The sequence below is a fragment of the Saccopteryx bilineata genome, chromosome 1 (genome assembly GCF_036850765.1).
Source record: "Saccopteryx bilineata isolate mSacBil1 chromosome 1, mSacBil1_pri_phased_curated, whole genome shotgun sequence".
In the NCBI taxonomy this organism is placed as follows: domain Eukaryota; kingdom Metazoa; phylum Chordata; class Mammalia; order Chiroptera; family Emballonuridae; genus Saccopteryx; species Saccopteryx bilineata.
Window position 1 is genome coordinate 228,359,776 of NC_089490.1, and position 26,156 is coordinate 228,385,931.

Here is a 26,156-nt window from a genome sequence, read left to right on the forward strand (position 1 = left end):
CTATTGTGTGTGATGATTTCAGTCCTCGGGTGGTAAAGAGATATGTTTTTTTCATTGTTGAGAATTGGGGGCTTAGTGACCAATATCCAGAATTCTTTTTCTGGATGAATGTAGATCATGATATTTAAGTTTCTGAGATTTCCTTGTATGCAAGAAAATAATGAAAACCAGTGGAATACGAAGTTTGTTTTTGGTGCTCAATAGTCCCTTGATGAGCTGCAGTTTGTTGAAAAAAGATTTTTGCTTTCCGCAAATGTGCTAAATTTTAGGATAAGAGTTTCTTTGATTTTTATTAAGATTCTCCAATTTAACACGATCTCCTTATCCCAGCACTTTGCTTCACTCCTTATAACTATACTTGGTAGTTTATGTAATTATTAGTTATTAATATATCTAGTTATTGGTTTTATTGTCCATCTGGTTTTTGTTTGGTTCAGGACTGTATCTCCAACACTTAGAGGAACATCCAGCATAGGGTAGGTATTTGATGAATACTTACTGAACCAATGAAGGGATAAATTCCCTTTACTTAACACAGGACAATTCTCTTAAACTAACTAGACTTTTTATTTATTTATTTATTTATTTATTTATTTATTTATTTTGTATTTTTCTGAGGTTGGAAACTGGGAGGCAGTCAGACAGACTCCCGTATGCGCCCGACAGGGATCCACCTGGCATGCCCACCAGGGGGCAACGCTCTGCCCATCTGGGGCTTTGCTCTGCCGCAATCAGAGCCATTCTAGCTCCTGAGGCAGAGACCACAGAGTCATCCTCAGCACCCGGGCAAACTTTGCTCCAATGGCTGCAGGAAGGGAAGAGAGAGACAGAGAGGAAGGAGAGGGGGAGAGATGGAGAAGCAGATGGGTGCTCCTCCTGTGTGCCCTGGCTGGGAATCGAACCCGGGACTCCCGCACGCCAGGCCGACACTCTACCACTGAGTCAACCGGCCAGGGCCTTTATTATTTTTTTTAAAGATTGTATTTATTCATTTGAGAAAGGAGAGAGAGCGAGAGAAGGGGAGAGAAGCAGGGAGCATCAACTCTCATATGTGCCTTGACCCAGCAAGCCCGAGGTTTTGAACCAGCGACCTCAGCATTTCAGGTTGATACTTTATCCACTATGCCACTACAGGTCAGGCATAACTAGACTTTAAACTAGAGTTTTGGAGAACTTTGAAGCCTAAGTGATTTAGCCATAGATGAATATTTCCAGATATGTAGCTGGGAAGGTACAGTATTGAGTTTGATGGAGATTCTGGTGAGGGGTTTGTTGATCTAAGAAAAGCATTGTTCCTTCTTGAAGCTAGATCAGTCCAGGGGCTTCTCCTCCACTTTTTTTTTTTAGTTCAGTTTTATGGAACTAGCAGGTTTGTTCTTTTAGATTTTATTATTCATTTTTTCAGAGAGAGAGGAGACACACAGAGAGAGAAGGGGGAGGAGCAGGAAGCATCAACTCCCATATGTGTCTCGACCAGGCAAGCCCAAGGTTTCGAACGGGCAACCTCGGAATTCCAGGTCGAGGCTTCATCCACTGCACCACCACAAGTCAGGTCTTCTCCTCCACCTTTTAGACTCTTATTGAAAAGTGATTGTGAGTAAACCTGCAGGAACTTCACCAGAAGGAAAACTCCTGGAGTTAGGTTCCTGGAGCCTCCTCCCTGGAAGGTGGCAGAGGGTGCCAGGACCAGCTCTGTTACTCTTTCCAGGTGAGCCACTGCACTTTCCCGGGCTTGCTGTTCTCCCTGCCAGGAGGGAGGACAGTAGGAATTCCAACATATTCTTGAGCAGCAAAGAAGCTTCTTAGAATGCTGCTTTACACATTTTTAACCTTTTCTGGTGGGGCTTTATTTTTACTGTGGTAAAATATACATAAAATTTTACCATCTGAGTCATTTTAAAGCACTTTTTGCAAGTTACAGAAAGTTACATGTGAGTTTGAAATTGGAATTTGGGCTCCCTGACCTGTGGTGGCATGGTGGATAAAGTGTCTACCTCCCATGCTGAGGTCGCCAGTTCGAAACCCCAGGCTTGTCGGGTCAAGGCACATAGAAGCGATCAATGAACAACTAAAATAAAACAACTACAATCTCGCTCTCTCTCTGCCTCCTTCACTCTCTAAAACCAATAAATAGAACATTTAAAAAGAAATTGGAATTTGGGCCACTGCCAATGAGATGACAGGCTGAGAGCCTCCTTCCCCAGAAATGTGCCGTGGGCTGAACCACTACCACAAATCTCCATTTTGTTGGGGCCCGGAGGTCCTTCTGGCCTCCAGGCAGATTGATCCTCCCTGTGCCCAGTAGGTCCTCCCACGAGGGCCTGTCTTCTGACTTTGCGGAGCCCAGCTGCCGAGGAGTAGACTTAGTCCAGGCACCTGAAGCTCCGCCCGGGATCCCTGGGATCCCCAATGCCAAGTGTTCATCCCCTTGCACAGTTGGATGCTACAGCGGAGTTATTGTCTTTTGCTCCTTGGGTGTCTTTGGTTACTGTTTATCTTCCCGGGGACCCGCTCCCGGAGCCACAGACTTCGTCAGGAGGTGCGCGCTCCAGTCGTCCCCTGCGCGTCGCGGGCCACTCATCTTCCGCAGGAAAGAAAGAAAAGGGTGACCAGGAAAGAAAGAAATGGGTGACTGACGGCTCCCGCCTGGCGAGTGCCCGCTGCCCCGCCTCCCACTCCCCGCAGCCAGCGCAGGCGCGCGCTCCCCTGCCCGCGCCTCCCCTCCCCCAGGCCCGCCCCGCGTGGGGGCGGAGCCGGCGCGGGCTTGGCGGGGGACAGGCTAGGGATTAGTTGGTTTAGGAGTGGTGAAGGGAGCCCGGCCGTCGAGCGCAGAGGAGACAAAGCCGCGTTCGGGGCCCCGCGGGGGTTGGACCCAGGGCTCAGAGGCGCCCCAACCCGCAGGGAGGGCTGAACGGACCTGCGCGCCGCCTTGCAACAGGTCCGCAGCCTCCGGGGTGGCCTCGCTCTGTGTTCCCCTCCCCCGTACCCCGCGACCCCCGGGGCGCCGCTGCCCCTTGGCTCCGGGCTACCGTGAGTCACACGCTTCGATGCGGTTCGGGTCCAATATGATGCCGGTAAGTGGGCTGGAAGACTGGGGCCGGGACGTCGGGCCCGGAAGTGTGCGGGGTCGCAGGCGGGGTCCGGGCTGCGCCCACGGGAGGGTCCCGCGCCGATCCTGGGGCCTGAGCCCGCCGTGGGGCGTGTAGCGAACCTCTGGAAAGCGGCCGAGGCTCCAGGCTCCGGGTTCCCACTGCGAGCCCAGGAGGGCGTGCGGAAGCCGGAGACCCTGTACCAGAGGAGGGTCCCAGCAACTGCTCCGTAGCTACCACTCAAACTTTTCTTTTTCTCTCTGGCTGGGTCCTGACTTTGCAGTGTGAAGGTCAAGAACAGAACAGGGAAACCGGGAATCTTATTACTTTGTCTTAAAAACAAAAACCAAAACAACCCAAAAAACCCAAACAGCTTTCCGTTGGAGTGAAATATATTTATACATACTGAAAAGAGTGCCCTGGCTTTCTTTTTAATTGAATTCCGATCTTGGTATCTGCAGTAGCAGCCAAACTGCCCTATCTTTCTGGAAAACTGGTTTTAGTAAATGCAATCGCAAAGTTTTTGATTGCAGTAAAACGCCTGCTCCTTTTCGCTCTGAGAGGATTAATTAGTGAGTGAGTTCTTCCTGGGCTCCTCGGGCTTCCGACTTGGCCTCCAGGCCACAGGTGTATGGCAGGTTTGAAAACATTTTTGAAATGCCTCTTTCTTTCGACGGTCGGTCGCACAATCTGGAGGGTTGCAGTGGCTTATGCAGACTTGATCACAATGTGTTTTCTCGAGGAAATTGTCTTTGTACCTCTCCTGCTGAAGAAGGATCATCTTGTAGTCACCCGATGTTTTCTCATGGCTTCATTTGTTCAAACAAAATAAAAACTTTTACTTTTATTCAGTCTGTGGCTTGAAGTGAGGACACATTTTGTTTATGTGCAGTCACAGATGCAGGGTATAATCATTTTGTCCCCTGCCTGGCCTCTTCTACTTGTGTCAGAGGGTGTCTTAAACTTTCATGTAGGGGACAAACTGAATTTATTGGACTTGATAATTGAGTATAGATGGTTTGGGATATTTTTTCCTGCCAGGAGTCAAGGAATTGAAAGTATCAATAGCAGTATGCGTCCTATTTTAGTTCGATACCTGGTTATGAAGTTAGGTTTGTGATGCGAATGCTCAATAAATACAGACAACGGAGAAGGGGAAAGACTTTTACTCTTAAAATGCTTATTCCTGGGATTTACATTTCTTTATCTAGAAATAACTCTTCCTGGCTATCTGGATTTTTCCTAAAAATAGGAGCAGTACAGTTGGTTGTTGCAATATGATTTCTTCCTTAAAGATCAGTTTTGTTGAAGTATCCTTTGGGTTTTCTTCATACTTGTTTCCTCCTCTCAACTGCATACCCAATCATAAGAATTTGTAAAAAGTTACACAGCTCTTGAGACTATATTTGATTTATTAGCATGGTTCCTCTGGTTCTCTTTCTAATATCAGAGTAGAATTTTAGCAGAGAGATTGGCATTGTGATGTGGTGGCATGAGTACCACCTTTGGAGCCAGACTGACCCTGAGTATTTGCTCAGCTACTACCGCTGTGACCATAGGCTTTTTTCTTTTTTAACGATTTGTCCCTCAGTTTCATCATCTGTAAAATGGGGTTAATAATAGTACTGAGCCCTTAGGGTGGTTGTAAGGATTAGTCTACTATTCAGTGCCTAGCTTGGAATAGATGCTGGTTAAGAGCTTTTCTGAATTTACGATATTGGTTAAACTGAGGTTCTTATCCTTGCAATATATAAACGTATGAAAACAGATTTTTTCTTTTTTTGCAAGGAGAAAGAGAGGGAGAGAGAGAGGAACACATAGGGACAGACAAGACAGGAAGGGAGGGAGGTGAGAAGCATCAACTTTGTTGTTCATTGATTGCTTTCTCATATGTGCCTTGATGGGGGGGCCTGCAGGGAGGGGGCTCCAGCTGAGCCAGTGACCCCTTGCACAAGCCAGCGACCATGTGCTTCAAGCCAGTGAGTGACCTTTGGGGTCATGTCTATGATCCCGTGCTCAAGTTGGTGACCCCATTCTCTAGCTGGTGAACCCACACTTAAGGCAGATGAGCCCACACTCAAGCCGGCAACCTCTGGGTTTCAATCCTGGGTCTTTAGAATCCCAGGCCAATGCTTTCTTCCCGCTGCGCCATTGCCTGGTCAGGCTGAAACAGATTTTCATTTACTAACCTCATGCTATATGTATCTTTATGCTATAATGTTTGGGGTATTGCAAATAAGACTTAAATATGTTTCTCATCTCCAGCTTTTAATATGGACTTTATTCTAGCATTTAGTGAGGTTTTGAATTTACTTTGAAAAATCTAACCAACTTACCAGGAAAAGCATTATGCTTACTGCAAAAATATGGACAGTCTTAGAATGTGGGCAGTTGCCTTGAGATGCTTTTTTGTTGTGGCGGTGACGTGAACATAATACCAAAATGACCATTTTAACTGTTTTTAAGTGTCCAGTTCTGGGGCATTAAGAGTATGTTTCTTAGATTGCTTTTAAAGGCATTCTAAAGGTCACAATTTGCTGTGTAGACAGCATTATATTAAAAATGTGCAAATAAATTGTATTCATGTGTTTTCTCACCCAGTGGTAAAGCATCAAGTGATTTTCTTTCATGAGGGACTTGAAGTGATAATTGGACCCAAAACCAGGATGGGAAGGTTCATTTTAGTAGATTAGTAAAAATAAGTAGACAGTGTTGAGAATCACAATAGAGGTAATGATGAGGTACTGCAGAAATGGGTGTGCTAATTTCACTCATTTTCAGATACTTGCTGCAGTCAGTATCTCCAGTTCTATGATATTTCTGAAACTTGGCCAAGAGAAACTGATTAATCTTTCATTCACACTTGACACCTTGTTTTTCTTCATTAAACAAGGATTCATTTGCAGTTTGAAAGCATGGCTTTTTAGTGAGCTGCTCTCATTGTATTTGATTATAAAAGAGAAATCATTATTAAAAGCAAAATTTCTCAGCTGTTTAAATCATACCAGGTATCTTTCTTCGTTACTGTCATTTCATGAAGTGTTATAGTCCAACACTTTTTTGTGTGTGTGTGTGTGTGACAGAGACAGAGAGAGGGACAGATAGGGACAGACAGGAATGGAGACAGATGGGAAGCATCAATTCTTTGTTGTGGCACCTTAGTTGTACATTGATTGCTTTCTCATATGTGCCATGACCAGGGGGGCTATAGCAGAGTGAGTGACCCCATGGTCAAGCCAGCAACCTTGAACTTCAAACCAGTGACCTTTGGGCTCAAGCCAGTGACCATGGGGTCATGTCTATGATCCCACGCTCAAGCCATTGACCCCACACTCAAGCTGATGAGCCCTCGCTCAAGCTGGCAACCTTGGGGTTTCAAACCTGGGTCCTCTGCATCCCAGTCTGATGCTCTATCCACTGCGCCTGGTCAGGCCGGATTGATATATTTCTAAAGATAACTGTGCAGCCTATTCAGCTCCATGGACCAAGAAGCTTCACTTCTGCTTAAATAGTATATTAGTGTCATGTAAAAGTCTGGTTTTATTGTACATATTTTACAAACAAATTGTGTTTTGAGATTAAAAAGCTTTCAAGTATAGCTTTGCAATATTGTATTTATATGACTACCATTTGCTGAAAGAATTCCTTTTTGTAGTGGAGTAGTATTATAGCAAGTTAGCTTAGGTTTGTTCCAGAATAAAGTTTAAGGTGGGTTCTCTATAGAATTGTAATTCCCAAAGGCTGCTAAACAAAGCATGTGTTTAAAAAAATGTGTGAAGTGTCTCACATTTCATGCGCTATAGAGAAATTTGTTGCCTTGGGATTTCTGTATTAATTACAAGCCAAAAAGCATTTAAAATTTTGTGAGGTTTTAACTATTTCAGGAAAAAACAAAATTAAACTTTATAAAGAAACAGCATAAATGCACAGTTGCTTATATTTTAAAAGTTAACTTAGAACTATGGGGGGCATGGAGGGTCATTCGCTCAGACACTGCTTCTAGGTGAAACTGTTTCTCTCCCCCTCGTGGCCCCTGCTCCCCAACAGCAGACAGTAAAAACAATAAAACAAAACCTCTTTTCTGGAGCTTTTAAGGAACACTGTAGACCTCTATCTCCTAGTTATCCACCATAGTGTGTGGTACTCTTTAAAAAGTCTTTCTAAAGCTAACTGAACACTGAGCCCTTCAGCTCAAATAGGGTAACTACATACAGGTGCACGATAGAATTTACCATATGTATTATAAACCGCTCACCAATCTTCTCTACTAAGGATCTCAAAGAAGAGTGGGATGCAGGAGTTAGGAATCCAGAGGGTTCTATCAGCTCATGCCATTTCAAGTCAGACATTACTGAAATACTTCTTTTTTGATGCCATGTTAGGTACTGAAGAGAACATTCTTCTGTAATCAGAAGTCATTGAGAAAAGAAAACAGATGACAGACTGGGTATGAAATGTATACTTATGTTGGAGTGGTAGGTGTGACATTAAAATTCTACATCTCATTGGGGAGAGCCAAGAAATTTTAGTCATTAATAACTCTTAAAACACTTCACATACTTGTCTTATTAAAAGAAAATTATCAAAGAAATGCAAATTCTAAACATGATTAGATCGAGTAAAGTAAAAGTAGTTTCATTAACTCAGCAACCGTGGTCACTTTTAGCTTTTTTTTTCCTACCTAAAGTTTATACAAAAACAAGATTACTCATTTAGATGATAACAGAGCCAGATTTTCATTGAAAATGTTCATTTGGCCACCCAGTCCTGAACTTTCACTTTTGAAATACAGACTTCAGTTATTTTTCTAGTATCAAATTGATAATTAGGACAACTTTACTTAAATCTCAAAAATTTCAACTAAAAATCTCTAAGGCACAAGTTTAGAAAAATGGTAGAAAACCTGACTGACAGAATATGAGTTTAAACTACTAGTGGTAATTTAACGATAAAACATGGTTCGTACGGTTTGCTGACCTTGCACAGTGGAACAAACCATTTCTGTGTGAACCAGTGGGGCTGACAGACCTGTGTGCTGATTTCCTGCCCAGAGAAGGTGTGGAAGCATCGCCTGAGAACACTTTCTGTGCCCAGTGATTTAAGTTGGTCATCCCATCTAAGCCCTTTATGACCCTGTGATGTGAATCTTCTCATTTGGCAGATAAGGAATCTGAAGCCCGGGGGGTCTCTAATTTGCTCCTGGTCACTCCACATAAATGAGATATGAATCCAGGTCCTCCTGCAAACAAATGCTCTTGGAGAATACAGTGCCTCGATTAGAATTCTTTTATGTACTATTGGACAGGAGAGACTACGGTGATGATGACCTTTTGGCTAATGATTACTTCAAATTCTGCTTTCTAGAGTATAACTGTAATTATTCTTGAAGTAGTAAAAGGAAAACAGAGATATCTTTCCATATATTAATCCAAATGGGAGGAGATGATTGGTAAATGGTTCTCTTACCAGGTTTCGAGTGATACGGTGGAGATTAGCTCACCCCTGCAATGGAAGCATCTTAGTGACTATTTTTTTTTCTACCCTAACACTTCCCTAGACACCTCAGCTCTTCTGCCTCTGCAGGGAAAGAGAAGAGGTGTAGTAATTACCTTTTGAATGAGGGGTGTTGGATAGTCTTTCAACAGGGCTTGAAGGTGGCTATGTAGGAAAGAATCTCAGAGGTAGAATAGTTAGTTGTGTAGGGAGACGTGGAGGATAGCACTGTGTGAGGTTGCTATCATCATTCCTCAGCTTTTTCCAGAGGCTTGAATGGTGCAGCAGTGACCCAAAGGAATGCCCACTGCTGGTGGGATGTCAAGACGGGGGTGCCATGCCACGGTCTCCACTTGCCGCTTCAGGGGTTGTCTGTGCGGTGGGGGTAGGGGTTGGGGTAGTTCCCTTTAGTCAGATGCATTTTTTGGAAATAAACTAGGAACTGATGCTGAATGAAATCACATTGAATCATTGTTCTTCATTCTTCTTAACCTGTTGATTATTATTATTATTTTTGTAGAGACAGAGAGAGGGACAAATAGGGACAGACAGGAAGGGAGAGAGATGAGAAGCATCAATTCTTTGTTGCAGCTCCTTAGTTGTTCAGTGATTGCTTTCTCATATGTGCCTTGATGGGTGGGGGGGGCTACAGCAGAGCGAGTGACCCCTTTCTCAAGCCAGTGACCTTTGGGCTCAAGCCAGTGACCTTGGGATCATGTCTATGATCCCACGCTCAAGCCAGCGACCCTGAGCTCAAGCTGGTGAGCCCATGATCAAGCCAGCAACGTCAGGGTTTCGAACCTGGGTCCTCCGTGTACCAGTCCGATGCTCTGTCCACTGCGGCACTGCCTGGTCAGGCTTTGGATGGCCTTTTTGGGACATCTGTAACATCTGTTCAACAAGTATTTGTAAACATCCAGTGTATTCCAAGTACTTTCTAAGTGCCACAAACATAGGAAAGATAAGACAGTTTTTATGGGCCTTACCTTTTCTGGAACTTAGTAGGGGGCTGATGGGAGGTGGGAAATAAGGAAACATGAGAGTCAGGTTGAGGTGGGATAATGCAACTGGGTGGCCAGGGAAGTGACAGTCCAGCTAAGACCTGAATGACCCAAAGGAGCTGGGTCTGTGATTTGTTGAGTGGAGCATTTCAAGTAGGCTGAATTCCTAGGGCCTATGCAGGCCTGGAGACTGCTTTGGAGGCCATGAAGCTGGGCTTAGTGGTGGGGGTGGGGGGATGGGGGGTAGGGGTCCGGAGTGAGGGGAAGAGCACAGGAGCTGAGGTGAAGGGAGGTAGGCAGGCTGGCTCTCCGGCCGGGGTGGGGAGTTGAAGTGTCATAGGAAGGGATGTGGTGGCACGGGAAGAGCTTGAAGCAGTAACTGACATGATCTGCCTGGAACGGGTCACTGTTGCTGTGGAGAGTGGGATTGTGGATGTGACAGATGGAAGGAGCTGGGAAGATGGGAAGCCCGGGGAAGACAGAACCATTGAAAGTGAATAAAAGTGTTCCTCAATCACACCTGGGGCCCAGCTGATGGCATGAACTGGTTGTGAACTCAGCACAGTTTGTCACAGGTTCTAAACATCCAGAAGCCCCAAGGGTGAGAGAAGAGACAGTCATACCTACTCTGGGGTTGGGGGGGGGGAATCAAGAGGGGCTAGGGAAAGACAACTCCCATGGCTGCAAGCTCCTTCCTGTGGGCTAGCAGTGGTCGGCAAACTCATTAGTCAGCAGAGCCAAATATCAACAGTACAACGATGGAAATTTCTTTTGAGAGCCAAATTTTTTTATTTTTATTTTTATTATTTTTTTGAGAGCCAAAAATTTTAAACTTAAACTATATAGGTAGGTACATTGTTATTAATTAGGGTACTCCTAAACTGGCCTTTGCTAAAACTGTCCTCAATCTGATTGAGCCGCATGCGGCTCGGCAGCCGTGGCTTGCCGACCACTGGGCTAGGGAGAAGCCAGACTTGTTGTATCATCAGAGAGCGCGGAGGGGCTTGGGGAGCTGCCCTCTCTTCTGCCACTGGGGTTCTTTTCACTGAGCAGAGTGTGTCAGGTTTCTCAAGCCATAACCTTAATGCTTTACACCGACATACTTGTGACCACATGACCGCACTGCCTGGGGGAGCTTCTGATGCTTTCACCTAGAAGTTCCCTACCCTTTTATAAAATCAGAGCTACAGAGTAGCCCGTAATTAGGATACTTAAGAGAGAGCTGACGTTAATTCTAGAAAGGGTCTCCTCCAGCCAGTGTTTTTCTGTATCACAACAAGACCTAGATGATAACTGCGAGCTAGTTTGTGACATGTAGGTCATTTTTGGGATAATAGGTTGATTTCCTGAAAATGGAGCTAGCTATTTAAGACAGCACTTTTATGCTAAAGGAGGCAGGGTTCTTTGCTGGCAGGTGTGCTTGTTGCTTTCAGCTGCCACACTGCCCTCCCCTTCTTCCATTTCTCCTGTAGCTTCCATCACTGTGTCAAGGTCCCTCCTCTCTGGGCCTTGGCTGCCTCTTCTGCTTTACCCCTTTCTCGCCTAGGCTGTTGTAATCCTCCCCTTAGTTATTATCTTACCTTTACGGTTCTCTGCCCCTTCAGTCCATTCATGGTTGGTCTTTCTGAAGTAGAAATTTGTCTCTTTCCTCTCCAGAATTCTTCCAGATTGGCTTGTTACATTATTATGGCATGCAATGCAGACTCCCTAGTTAGATAGAAAGTGTCTTTATTGTCTAGCTCCATGGATTTTTGACTTTTTATGCCAGTGATATACTTTCATTATTTAGCTGCACAGTGGAAGTGATTGAAAGACTCAGAACACCAAATAAGCCGGCATTTCAAACACAGTGTCCTCCATGGGAAATGAGTAAGGAGAGCAAGTGCTTCATTGGGGCGAACGTTCCAATGGGTGGGGAGAGCATCCCCCTCCCCACTGCTCAAGTGGCCTCTGTCTGGAGCTGCCTCACACCTACACAGAAATGCCATCAGGACTGTTTGGGGGCTTGAGGTTGTGTTTTTCTTTTGCTCCCTGAAAGTTGTACCTTGCGTTATGTTGCTGTCTGTGACCTGCCCTTTGCTATCTGACTCCGTGTCTCTCTGTGTGTAAACAGGAGTTACACACTGAACATTTTTAGCACACCTGCAGTTTGAGATGAGCCTGCCCTTTCTTTCTTGTCCCACCTTGCCCCCACCTTCACGTTTCAGCAATTTCAGGGTTACAGTTTGACAGCATGCCAGTTTTCCCGTGCCCCTGTGCCTTCATGTGTGATGTCTTTCCGCTTGGACGGTCCCCTTGCTGTTTGTCTTGCTCATCCTTGAGTGCTCAGCTTAGCTGTACTTCCTGAAAGGGGTCGACATTCTTTCCTCTCCTCACCGGCCGTCATGGCCTTCCATGAGGAAGTTGTCACCTCTGTGTGTTTGCCTTGTCCCACGTTATTCGTGTGCTCTCAGGGGCACAGACCGTACCTTTCATCTTGGAAAGGTTTTGGGCGCTCAGCACGGTGTTTGATGTGAGGTCAGATTTAATCAATATTGTGTTAGTGAATGAATGTTCTTAGTTTTGATTTTCTTATGGTGGAGGTAGTTCTCGCTCACTTAAATTTAGGTCCATTATTGCCTTTTGAGCTTTCTTAAAGATTTTCGAAGATGAAATCTTTGACAATGGAGAAACACTTCCAAAGCAAAGTTCAAGGCAGAAAGGGAACAGCTAGAAGCCAGATATTGCTTGTGGTCATGGCATCATAGATGGAGCTAAAAAATGTGCTTAATGATTAAAAATAAAAATAGAATGGAATATGTAATGATGTCTTGATGTAAAATAGGACTCATGCCCCAAAACAACAATGCTCAGTTTAGCAGAAAGCATGCCAACATTAAACATATGGAACAGTTGGGCTCAAGGTAGGAATTATCTGGTTTAATATATATTCCTAGTTTTTTTAAACCTTGTTTGTTGCTTATGATAGCTATTGAAAGCAAAGTAGCTAAAGTGAGTTGCTTTGAAGTATATATTCAGAATTTGACATCTAAGTCAAGCTTCAGACATAGTTGAGGAGAAAAAGATTTCTTAATTTATCCTAGCATAAACTTTGCTTTCTTCATTTGGGACGTTGTCTGGCTTTTCATGTTGAAATTTTATACCATATATTCACCTAGAAATGTTTCTAGATGCCTGGTGACAGGAATGTCCTCTTTGTCAAGTTCTGCTGTCCTGTTAACTGTTCCATCTGCCGTGGAACTTCGAATCTCTGACCCACGGTTCAGTTGAACAAACGCAGATCTGCTTTGTGTAAAACCCTGGGACAGCCAGTCTTTCTTGGGGAGGAGGGAAACTGGGAGAAAGCATGGAAGGACCAAAACCTTTGTCTTAAAGGAATTTATAGACCATTAGGGCAGATATGATAGGGATACAGACAGCTGTGGTGTAACTTGAGTTAGGGAAGCAAAGAGGAAGTTTGCTTCTGGCTGGAGGGGTGTGGGGTGTGAGGGAGGGGATTGGAGGCAGTTTCCTGGTCTTTGAATTATTCTGAAAGGATAGAAGTGACTTTGACACTAAGGGACAGGATGTAGGGAGAGGAGTGAGGGAAAGTGTAGGTTTCTTAGATTTCTCGTTTGGTGATTTGAGGCTGTGACTGTGGAGCAGATAAATTAAAATAAGTCTTAGGTCTTAGTATTTCTTATAATGAAATTATATTTCTTAAATTCCCTGAAATCTAAAATATACAAAGATAAATATTAGTATATATGAACCTGTGATGTTTTGATACTGTTATTGGGTTAACTGTTGTTGGTGGTGTTGTCAGTATATACTGGACAGGTTAATAGGCACTGCTGTTAATTTTCTAGTGAAACAACTAATGGGGTTCATTATTTACAGTAGACTACGTGGGAACCAAGCTTTATGGCACTTCCAAGCTTATAACCATCCCCCAAGTGCAATAGTTTTCAAACTTTAGTGGGATGGCAGGCCCCACCCACTCCAGGGCTTTCTGATTCAGGAGTTCTGGGGGCGGGGCTGAGGCTTTCTATGTCTTATGGGTTCCCAGGTGAGGCTGATGCTGTTGTTCTGGGGACCACACTTGGAGAACTATTCTAGTGACTGTTGCCTTGCTTGGAAGCCTGCAAGTCTTATTCCTGACCCCCCAGGCCCTGTGTGATCGAGCCCCCGTTTACCTCTCTGCCCTCCTTCGCCCAGACCGGCACTGCTGAGAGACTGGCCTTCTTTCTGGTCACAGAACAGACCAACTTGGGCCTCTGCAGGCAGTGGGGCTGGCTCTCAGGTGCTCCTGCCCCGGGACACCTCCCCTGCCATGATTAAACCTCTTCCTGGTCTCCTCCCTCACTCTCTGTCCTGTCACTTTATGTAACTTGCTCATTTGTTTATTATCTCTCTTCCTCCCTGCCCCCCGGACATGAGCTTTCCCGTCACTGTTGTCCCTGTGCCCAAAGTGTGCTTGCAGTGTCAGTGCTCGATAACCCTGCTGGGTGAGTGAGTGTACGGAAGATGGTGTCAGTGAGGGGCTGGGATCCAGAGGAACGCAGAGGGTTAGCTTTAGAGGGCCTGATGCTGGTGGGATGTTACTCCTCTGAGTTTCAGGAGAGGTAACTGTCATCTGTTTACGTATATCAAGTGGTTATGTCATCAGACGTCAACTTCTGGAGAGGACACGATTTTTCAGTATGTAATGGCTTTTCCCCTCAATTCAAGTAACCACTTCATATTTTCTGTGTCACTCCCCCCCCCAAATGGTTATTATCTCAGAAAATGATGTACTCCAGATGATATTGAATGAACAGCTAGGGTGTTTCATGTGTGATGAACATTTTCAACAGCACAGGTCACGTTGGTGTGGAGACTTCTTAGAAAAGTGAACTAATCATAATTCATATTTCTCTCACGGAGGGACAGTTAACCACAGAATCGTTTAGGCTTTTCTCCAATCTCACTTCTAGCATCACTGCCTGGCTGTCCCTAGGGCAGGTCTCCTGTGACTTGTAAGATTTGGGGAGGATTTATGTCACTCTTCTTATGGATTCTTCATTTTTCTCTAAAGGACAATTGTTTTCCCTCTCATATTCCTTTTTCTCTGATTATCACCAAAGGATTTGAATTTTTATAAGTCACAACTCTGAAGGTCATATTGCAAAGCTTAATTTCTTTTCTGTGACCGATACCCAGTTCCGTTTTTTCTTTCTCTGGAACATCATATGGTAAATGCCAATTTTTTTTCTTTTTCATAACTTTTCTTGGAAAAGTCTTCCACATTTTAATCTGAAATACTGCTTCTTTGAAAATGAATCATTCTTATTAATAGCCTAACATTATAGTTCCAAGGAACATATGTACTGTAAAAATGGAACTGGTAAAAAAAAAAATCTGTGACCCATTCTTTTTAAATGATAATGGTCTGTGACTTTGGGTTTTTGGAAGGGCAAGTCTTCATTGGGACAAGACTTGGGCATGAATCACTGTGCAGTTTGTGGAGGTTGCTTGGCTCAACTTTGTACAAATAGTTTTATATCTTTTCCAGCATCCTCTTTTTCTTCTGATTGAGCACTTGAAGAAGCAGAAACAAATAATCACTTTGACCATTTTTTATGACACATTTCCACATTCTTTTATATATTTTCTCAGTTTACATGTGTGTGTGTATGTATGTATTTATATATATATATATATATAATTTTTTGGGGGGTATTTTTCTGAAGTTGGAAATGGGGAGGCAGTCAGACAGACTCCCGCATGCGCCTGACCGGGATCCACCCGGCACACCCACCAGGGGGCGATGCTCTGCCCATCTGGGGCGTTGCTCTGTTGCAACAAGAGCTACTCTAGCACCTGAGGCGAAGGCCATGGAGCCATCCTCAGCGCCTGGGCCAACTTTGCTCCAATAGAGCTTTGGCTGAGGGAGGAGAAGAGATAGAGAGAAAGGAGAAGGGGAGGAGTGGAGAAGCAGGGCGCTTCTCCTGTGTGCCCTGACCGGGAATTGAACCGGGACTTCCACATGCCAGGCGGACGCTCTGCTGCTGAGCCAACCGGCCAGGACCTCTCAGTTTATATATAATGTCAAGTATATTTTCAAATTTAAGTTATTGTAAAAATGTGTTAATGTTGAGATTTTAAAAATTTAAGTGACATCTTTCCTGATGCCACTGATTTCATTTGTGTGTTTTATACAAATCAGTTCATATGGACATATATTTTAAATGGTTGTAATCTACAACTTCTTATTCTGTGCTGTACCTTTATTTTCCTATTTTTCTAACACTATGCTTGCAGCAGTTGGTAGCTGGGTCAGAGCCCTTTCAGCAGATGTATTTTAACTTACTTTTCCATGGCTGGGCATTGTTTTCTGTCTTACTCTTCATAGATCTAACACTGGAGTGAAAATCTTCAGGCATCTAGAGTTTTTATTTATTTCAATTATTTCTTTCTTTCTTTTTTTTTTTTTTTTTTTGCATTTTTCTGAAGCTGGAAACAGGGAGAGACAGTCAGACAGACTCCCGCATGCGCCCGACCGGGATCCACCCGGCACGCCCACCAGGGGGCGACGCTCTGCCCACCAGGGGGCGATGCTCTGCCCATCCTGGGCGTCGCCATGTTGCGACCCTCCTGGGTGTCGCCATGTTGCGACCAGAGCCACTCTAGCGCCTGGGGCAGAGGCCACAGAGCCATCCCCAGTGCCCGGGCCATCTCTGCTCCAATGGAGCCTTGGCTGCGGGAGGGGAAGAGAGAGACAGAGAGGAAGGCGCGGCGGAGGGGTGGAGAAGCAAATGGGCGCTTCTCCTATGTGCCCTGGCCGGGAATCTAACCCGGGTCCTCCGCACGCTAGGCCGACGCTCTACCGCTGAGCCAACCGGCCAGGGCTATATTATCTTTTATGATCTTTCTGTTGTATCCTTCAGTTTACTCCATGATTTATTTATTTATTTATTTTTGGTGACAGAGACAGAGGGACAGATAGGGACAGACAGACAGGAAGGGAGAGAGATGAGAAGCATCTGTTCTTCATTGTGGCACCTTAGTTTCTCATTGATTGCTTTCTTATATGTGTCTTGACCAGGGGGCTACAGCAGACTGAGTGACCCCTTGCTTGAGCCAGCGACTTTGGGTCCAGGCTGGTGTGCCTTGCTCGAACCAGATGAGCCCGCGCTCAAGCCGGTGACCTTGGTATTTCGAACCTGGGTCCTGCACATCCCAATCTGACACTGTATCCAGTGTGCCACCACCTGGTCAGGCTATGATTTATTGGTTGATCTCTTCTCCTGCAGTTTATACTAGAAGAAAATGAAGTTTCTGGTTTATAAGTTGGAAGGAAGTCGATGTGTCAGGGTCACTGAGAAGGGCTGAACTGCAGCACATGTCTAACACGGGAAGAGAAGCCCTCTGCCCGGTTGCTAGATGTTGTGAGCGTTTCCAGATACCCAGCTATAACTGTCCTCCTAGTATCCTGTAATCTGTACAGGCTGAGGTGTTGTTTTGACCTGATTATTGCCGCACTCTTTATGATGGGAATAATTTCGCTCAGAAGTTCCCAGGACCACATTTGTAGCTTGAGTCAGAGAGAAGAGTCAAGTTTCTCACAGCAGTTTCCAGGGGGAGGTGCCTCTAGGGAAACCACTGGGCTGCTTCTGTGTGGGGCAGAAGCGAATGAAGTCATCTCTCTTTTCTTGAAATAGGATATTTTGTGGTGTATTAAAAAATATTAAGTCTCAGGAAAAGATGACATTTTGGAAGTAAGGTTACTGTAGATTATTTTTATGCTTTCCATCAATTTGTGCCTCTCTGCTGAAACATCAGTCTGTCTCAGATCACATTCGTTTTTTACCTCCCAGTGCTGGTCTGCAAAAGAGTTAACCACCCTGATTGGCTGAATGAGAAACTGCGGCTGGGGCCTAGCGTCGGTGATGAACAGTCCTGTCCACAGCACAGTTGAGGATCTGGGGCTGTGAAGTCTTGCATGATCTGGACTCTTTGAATTAATGTCTTTATAATCATTTTCCTTTGTTCCCTCTATAGTGACCTTCCTCTCCCACAGATGTGACCAACTTGATCCTTCCTCGAGGTCTTTCCTTTTGCCTTTCCTCTGCTCGGGACATTAGCTGGGCTGTGTCCTCATTCTGTCGAGTTCATTGTGCAGGAGTGCTCTGACCCCACTGAGGGTGCATGTGCAGAGGGGGACTGCTTGCCCTCCGATTCACTCTCGTCCTTCCCCACCCTGCTCTGTGCCCCAGGACGTGAGTTCGGTTCGCGCTCCCATACTGGTTGGGCTTGTCCAGGGGGGAGTGGATGGGAGGTAAGGCTGAGGGGCCAGGCTGGGGATTTATTGCTGTGACTTCCTCCCTGGGGGCTCCTCCTTGGGGGCTGGCTGCGTCCTCACCCACAAGTCTCTGACGCTCAAATTTTGTGCTGTGTTCTGACTTAGCTATTCAGTAAAGATTAGTTCTACATTAGAACTCAGGTCATAAAATAGACCGTATAATAGAGGCCTGTAAATACGGAATGAATGGAAGAATGTTGATACGGAAGTGGGGTGACCGTGGCATGATAGAGGCTGAGGAGGCAGGCAGGACATGCTGGCCTCTCTGTCTCTAGCCGTGCTCCATGCTGTGCCCTTTACATTGCCTGAATGGAAAGTGTCTGACGATAAATCAGAGGTAGGTCTGTAACATGCAGTAACAGCTACAGAATTTATTCACCAGAAACACTTATGTTTGCTTGTTACATACGAGGCACATTCATGGTGCTGTGGACGTGGTTAAAACTAGACTGTTCTGGTAGGGGAGATGGATAATAAAAACCAGTTAAATAAATGTAATAGTTAAGTAAATGTAACGTGTCAGTGAGTGTGCCAAGAGGGGATAGAAAGCAGGGAAGTGTGTGTGCACGCACCCATGTATGAGGTTGCTGTTGGAATTTTAGGAAGGGTGGCCACGGAAGGTCTCACTGAAATGGTGACATTTGAGTAGAGACCTAAAGGAGCCGGGGCGCCAGCTCTGGTGGCCTGCAGGGAAGAGCATTGCAGACTGAAGACCAGCGAGAACATGGGCTCCGAGTGGGGAACTTGCCTGGCATGTGAGGAACAGCCAGCAGGATGCTGAGGAAACAGAGAGTGCAGGGGGTTAGGAGGTGAGGGATGGCAAGGGAATAGGCACAGGTCTTGGGTGGGCAGAGTCAGGCAGCTGGTCCAAACCAAACTGTCCCCCCTCCCCTCCCCTTCCCTTCCTGACCAATCACAATCACAAAACAAAGCAACCTGGTTTTCTTCCTGAGTTTACTTTCTCATTAATCATTGAATTGTTCAGTTCCCACATACCCCTTAGCCCCCACCCTCAATTAGTCACCACATCCTGGCCTTCATACTGAATCTTTACTCATTGCCACTGCCTTCATTCAGGTCTTCACTTCATGCCTGAATTGCTGACATCCAACTTGTAGGCTGTTATAAAGAGGTTGGCTTTTACTCTGACACCGAATACACACCCAAAATAAAGGGTGGCTCTTGGGGAACTTAAAGACTCTTATTTTGAAGATAAGGAGGCTGAGATTCAGGAAGGTGACATTACTTCCCTAAGCTAGTCTAACTAATTATTAACAAATCTGGGGTTAGGACCCAGATCTCCTGCCTGGGAATCTGCGGCAATGTCACATTGCTGGCCCAGCATTGAGGACTTCAGTACAGTTACTAAAATGATCACAGAGCTGATCTTCATACAGGACAGGTAGAAATGGGGTCTACTCATATAATTGCCATTCATACCAGTATTAATTCTGGGGCTTTTGGAGGGAGTAGTAGTCTTAAACAGAACATATCTCTCATCCTTCTTATTTGTAATGATACTTTTAAGTAAACAAAGCTGTTGTTTTCCAGTAAGTAAAAGACCAGATATCTGTTCAAGTTGGGTTGCTGTGGGTCAGTGGAGCATTTCCTAGTACGTATTTTTCTGCTGTGAGGGGCAGCTTAAAGGGTAGAGGATGGGCCAGAAGAAGATAGTTGTAACCTGACCCTCCCCTTTAGTAGCCAAGTAGATCGCTTCTCTGAGTCCTTTTTTGAAAAATATATAAAGAGAAAATAATACCTGTTCCACCAGAGAGTTGCTGTAAGTTTCTGAGATGATGCGTGTGAATGCACTCTGAAAGATGACATTGACAAGGTAAGGTGCTATCATCTTATGTAATGATAGCTTTTTATTTGTTGATACAGTGTGTTCAGTAGGCAGACTGTATATTAAATATTTCTGTATTTAGTAAACACCTCTAAGTCTCATATTTACTGTAAAAACAATTACTAATCTCCCAAGTGTTCAACTTCAAAGAAAGTTTTGTTGTGAGTGGGGCATATGGAGGAAAGATGTACTCTTGCACACTAAAGTATGAATGATTTGTCTCTGTCATTGATTATGCTGTATATTTTGCTATAGCAGCAGGTGAAATTCTGTGAGCTTAGTTAATCTTCCTTATTTTTTCTTAATGCCTTACAATTTTTGTGTAACAGTTTTAAAGTGCTGCCTTGTTGGCCAAGTGGAGGCCCAGAACTAGGGGTCTTTACGTAGGCCTAGAACTATGTATCAGAATGTGCAAAACATGACATCATTGGCTGGAAAGGTTCTGGCCTCATACTGGTAAACACAGGACAATACCCCCCCCCCCCCCACCCCCATTCATTTTATTTATTGTTTCAACAGAATCAACTGTTGTAACTTTTCTGGATTACTTTCTCATTGTGATGGGTTATATCTTCTATGCTTTCTAGTTTTCTGGGTTACTTTCTATGTTGTACACATTTATGGGGATTAAGAACTTTGTTTGCAAGAAGTGGAGACTTAGATTCCCTTAAGAAAAGACAGTTTTATTGCAAGGAGGAGCCAGAAAGCTTCCAGGGCTGAGCCTGGCCCCTCCTTTCTCTTGTGCACATCTCCTTCTACTCTGACATCTTTGAGACACCTAGCCTGTTGTCTTAGCTGGTTTCCAACACAATTCCTAAACAGATGCTGCCTTCTTTACAAAGAAGAGCCTAATGCAGCTCCCTCAGTTCTGGGGTAATGGGCAGAGAAGTGTAAGCTGGACAGGGAAGAAATTGTGTGACTGTTGTAGGGTGTTCTTATGTTGTGACCACAGGGCACATCTCACTCATTCTGGTTTGTATAGCCTTAAAACCCAAGCTTTCCCCGAGCTTTGCCAGTCTCAGAAATTGTTTTTACAGAATGAACCATACTGGCCCATCCTCTTATGTTCTAAAGCTTTGCATTCTCGTTATTTGATCAAAATGATTTTTACGGGATAAGGTCTCACAGTGGGATTACTCTTTCAAATGATTGGTTGTTCTGCCCTGATGCACAATGATCTGTGCCAAGCAGGTTCTCACTGAGTTGAAGGGACTGTGGGGTTTACTGACGGGCATCGCCAGCAACAGTTGGCCGTTTTACTCCATTTCTTCAGCACTGGGAATTAACAACAACTTTTTTTTTTCTTTTTGTAATTTAATAGGTATGAAAACTTGAATTCTTTAGTAGCAGTGTTTTTAAGATACAGTGTCTATTTTTACAGGGAAAAAGATTGTTAATGAGCGTTAGATTTAAATCATCTCTGCGAGTATGAATGTTTATCTATAAATAGGTCAGCTATATTGTCGCATAGCAGCTGATCATTTCTATTTATACCTGGTTGATGAAGACATGCTTTAAAGAAGGTATATAACTTGATTAAAACATTTTAGGTTTAAAAATAAAGTTTTTTGAATAGGTAATATATGCACATACTATAAATATATATTAGATTTCCCTCCACGTTCTGTAGTGTTTCCCATTCTCACCTTCAGAAGTACACATTATGTTCAAATGTATCCTTCCAAAAGAAGGCAGTGCGAAACTGTATGTATATGGTATCCTGGACCACCTCTGCAGGATTGGTAGGAAGGACCTGTACGTGGTTTGAGCTCACCACATACTAAGAGCTAGATAAGTATTCGGTAGTCGAATCACATAAATACGATGTCAGAGAATGACTTAATTTGACCTTTCCTGTGAACTGCTCTGACTGGCTTTCCAGGCCCCCCCAGGGTCTGGGCCCTGCCCTGGATGGGGCAGGGAGGGGGCAGGGAGGGAATTCGGTCGGCGGAGCGCCAGGTCCCTCCCCTCAGTTGGGCTAGGGTCAGCCAGGCTATTCCGTTGCACATTTGCACTTGACTGAGACTCTGGGGAAAGGAGTTGAAGGTGAACAAAGAGTGGGCAGTGCCTGTGTGGACAGTGCCGCTAACTGTTGTGTTTTCTCTTTTGGTTTCCAGATGTTTCTTACAGTGTATCTCAGCAACAATGAGCAGCACTTCACTGAAGTCCCAGTCACCCCAGAAACCATATGCCGAGATGTAGTGGACCTGTGCAAAGAGCCCGGCGAGAGCGACTGCCATTTGGCTGAAGTGTGGTGTGGCACAGGTACGGGGGCCAGGCCACCCTGGGCTTTGGTTACGTGTCTCTCATTGTCACTGGTTTTGGACGTGGGTGACATGCATGTACATCCACAGAGAAATTAGAAGAGCATGCCCGCCAGGGGACAGTGCTCTCAGTCAGCCTTGTTGTGGCATACAAAGTCTTTTCTGCTCTTTTTTTCTACAATACCGTGAAGATACCACAGTAGGAAAGGTCAAAAGGGCAGGCAGCTGTGGAAGCTTCTGGTATGGTGTTCATAAGTACTTTTGTATGCTGAGGCTTTGTATTACCAGATTGCCCTCAACAGAGGCCAGCTAAAAGTTCACAGCCCTTCCAGTTATTTCTAAAAGTATCCCTCCTCAACAATTGATACAATAATATGTTAATTTTTGCGAAGCTGGTACTACCCATTTAAAATGTATTAATTGGCCCTTTGGGATTCCACTTTTTAAGAATTGTTTTCATGACCTTTGCCCAGGTTTACTTTGGCTTTTGCCTTTTAATGTAGGCATTAAAACAAACAAACAAACAAAATTACTCTATTGTTGACCTCCCTCCTATTTGTGGGAAAATTTTTCCTTATTCCAAGACTGTAAACATGTTCTTCTGATATTTCATTGCCAAAAGTTTTAGGACTTTTCCTTTCCTTCCCTTCCCATTCTCCCCCTTCCCTTTTCTCGCCTCCCCCTCCTTGTTAATTTTTGTGGCAAGTGTGAATTAGGGATTTAACTTTCTAAGTGAATAGTGAATCTTCCTAAGGTGCCTTGCTGAGCAGTTTTCTAACTTACTAATACGACATGTCACTTCACATCCTGTGTTCTGTCTCATATGAGGTGTTGTTTCTCTAAACTTTAGCCAGTTCCTCTTATTCTTCTGCTTTAGAACAGAAGCAGTTTTAATTACTGTAGTTTTATAATATGTTGGGCATCTGTAAGGCAAGTGCTTATTTAATTCTTCAGCTTTTTCAAAATATACGTGAACTGTGCTGGTCTATTTTCTTTTTTGGATATATTCTGGAATTACTTTGAAAGGCACCATGAAAAAGTCTGTTGTGATTTTGAACGGTTGCAGTGAATTCATAATTAATTTGAGGGTTGTTTGTATGGCATGATTAAGAGTGAGGTCTTGGGTATCAAAAGTTTGTCATTGACTAGCTTTGTAATTGAAGGCAAGCTACTCAGTTTCTGTGATCTTCTAAGTTTTATCTATAGAACTGGGATAGTAATTGATTGTGTGAGGATTCCAGGAAAGAATACTTAGCAGAGCCCCGGTACATTTAATACTAGCTCTAGTAATAATAATTATGTCTTACCCCCCCCCCCCTTTTTCTATAACTTGTCTAAAGTGTCCCCATTTTAAAAGTAGTAAATGTGTTATTTTGATTTTGTTAGCTTTTTGGGTTTCTTATTTTTTTTCCACTGACAATCTTTTTAAAAGATTTTTATTTGCCATCTCCCTTTCCTTACTACCCACTGAACTGTTTGTGTAGAGAACATTTCTTGGATCCCTATTTCGGGCTTGGAGCCGTGCTCTCTTGGGAGGGGTAGAGATAAAAGCTCCCTGCCTTCATCGAGAGCAGGTTTCAGCAGACATTTATTAACAGTGTGATGAGTGCAGTAACGAATGGACCTGCTCCACGTGCAGAAGGCGGAAAGCGTGCTGGGGATGATTGTCAGTATGAGGAGTGGCGTGTTCAAAGTTGCGGAGGCACGGATGATGTGACCAGGGGATAGGTGTGGTTGGAGCATGGTGTGGGAGAGGGGCCCTTGGCGACCTTTGCAGTGTATTTCACCATGTGCAGGCCCCAGCCTGACCTGCTGTCGTCATCGGCCGCAGCTCCGAGGCCTTACAGGAAGGTTTGTGTCCTTCTGAGATAGATGGATAGATAGATAGATAGATAGATAGATGGTCTCACCCAGCAGGGACTTGGAGTTGCTTCAGTTCCTTTGAGCTCTCTTTATTTCTGGAATCTGGGGGTTTTATTTTTTTCTGAAATAAACATTGTGTGTATGTGTGTATGTTTTTGTGTGTGTGTGTGTGGTGAGGAGGTAGAGGTTCTACTCAGTTTTTTTTGTGTGTGACAGAGACAGAGAGAAGGACAGATAGGGACAGACAGACAGGAAGGGAGAGAGATGAGAAGCATCAATTCTTTGTTGAGGCACCTTAGTTGTTCATTGATTACTTTCTCCTATGTGCTTTGACCAGGGGGCTACAGCAGAGCAAGTGACCCCTTGCTCAAGCCAGTGACCTTAGGCTCAACCCAGCAACTTTTGGGCTCATGCCAGCGACAATGGAGTCATGTCTATGATCCCATGCTCAAGCCAGTGACCCCGTACTCAAACTGGTGAGCCCACGCTCAAGCTGGATGAGCTCACGCTCAAGCCAGAAACCTTGGGGTTTCAAACCTGGGTCCTCTGCATCTCAGTTTGATGCTCTATCCACGGTTCCACCGCCACGTCAGGCCTCTACTCAGTTTCTTTTGAGGGATTGTCTACTCATCTGTGGATGCTCCCTTTTGGGTTGAGGGTCTTAGAATTTCTGTGTTTTATAGTAGAAAGGAAGTCTGTGTCAATTCTGTGTGTTACTGTAAATAGAACCACTTTGTTGCAACTAGACTGGTTAAGTTTGGAGTCAGTTCACAAAACTGGCTGCTGGATGCCGACCGCTCCCTCGTCTGCCTGTGCTTCTCCTTTACAGCACTTAGAGTCGTGTCTTTGATTACTGACGAGTAAGTTGAGTTTTCTTAGGCCATTTCAACCATCTTACATTAAAAATGAAGTTTTTGATTTTAAGCAGTTGCAATTCTCAAATAGTATGTTTGATTTTTATGTCCAGGTCCCTTGAGACTGGAAGATATTTTGAGGGGAGTGCAAGATACATTGTTTCTTCTGAAGTTGCCCTCTATTAGGGTATTTTGTCTCTAGAAAAGTTCTGACAAAGGGAGGTTTCACTGGAGGGGCCAAATGAGTGTATTTTCAGTACAGTAAATAGCCTTTTGTTTGAAAATGGATACATCTAATTTTTTAGCATAGTTTTAAAAATTATAATTGAAAATATAGCAGTAGATCATAAGACTAGGCTATTTAGAAAGTTTAAACATTTTTTGGTTTATGTTTTAGAGGATCCTAGAACCAGTAGATTTAGAGGGATGGCCCTCCAAGACCGTCCTGTGTTGTAGGTGACAAGCGATGGGGACTTTTGAAACCTGTGGGGTTAAGTGGCAGGTGGATGGCCAGTGGGGGGCCCATGGGACAGGCGTCTCGAGCTCCTTCCTGCGGGCCCAGATCCAGTGTCTTTTCCAGTTCTCCACCTGGTGTGACACTGGTTACATGTGTGGGAAATCAGTGATACTCCATTTTCTGAGGGTTCCTTTAGTGAAAACAAATGCTCTAAGATGCTGAGCATTTCCTACATTCCCAGTGCATGATTTGCACGAGGGAGAGACGTGACGTGTCTTATCTATCTTTCTAGAACGTCCAGTTGCAGATAACGAGCGAATGTTTGATGTTCTGCAAAGATTTGGAAGTCAGAGGAATGATGTGCGGTTCTTCCTGCGTCACGAACACCCCCCTGGCAGGGACATGGGTAGGTAGCATTCTGTGAGTCATAACAAAGATCTGAACTGTGATTGCTTGCATTGGAATGGCCCAAGGTCACTTGAGGGTGAATGAGAGGTAAGTGGAAACAGTGAGGAGAGACCACTCCTAAGACCTGACTCTAGGGCAGACATGGGGATGGTTTTACTTGTTTTATTTTGTTTGAAGATGGGGAAATTCTATGGCAGTTTTTCATGCAGGAGGGGAGGAGGTTGCAATCCATGAAGGAAGGGAATGCCCAGTGGGTGTCCCTCAGCCCTGGCAGAGAGATTGTCGCAGGCAGGGGAGGGAGCTTTCCCGTAGTGATGGAACAGAAGGGAAGCTGTTGCGGGTGAAGTCGGTGCACGTGTCTGTGGGAGCAAGACAAGGAGCTTCTCTTCAGCAAACATGTTTTCTCTGAAGTGGGAGGCACTCATCTGAGTGATATTGGACATGGTGTCTGCTGTGAAGAATAGGAGAGAGCCCCACAGGGAACGTAGGTGGCCAGACACTGTGGAGGCTGGCTGACCTCCATGAGAGAGCGTGGAGGCCGTGAGGCCGTGTGTGACG

At 44.6% G+C, this 26,156-nt stretch overlaps 1 protein-coding gene across 4 annotated transcripts in view; it reads left to right on the forward strand.

The window, feature by feature from the left end:
• Positions 1-2,749: 2,749 nt before the first annotated feature.
• TP53BP2 (tumor protein p53 binding protein 2) overlaps positions 2,750-26,156 on the forward strand; it is a 50,925-nt gene continuing 27,518 nt past the window's right edge. For 2 of the 4 annotated variants that reach the window (XM_066237569.1, XM_066237578.1), the window contains exons 1-3: positions 2,750-3,074; positions 21,870-22,017; positions 25,483-25,596. In XM_066237569.1, the coding sequence (XP_066093666.1) occupies positions 3,048-3,074; positions 21,870-22,017; positions 25,483-25,596 (289 nt within the window). In that variant the 5' untranslated portion in view covers positions 2,750-3,047. Of the gene's footprint in view, positions 3,075-19,230; positions 19,309-19,608; positions 19,741-21,869; positions 22,018-25,482; positions 25,597-26,156 lie in introns of those variants that run through there. The other 2 variants (XM_066237570.1, XM_066237573.1) reach the window with 2 other exon arrangements.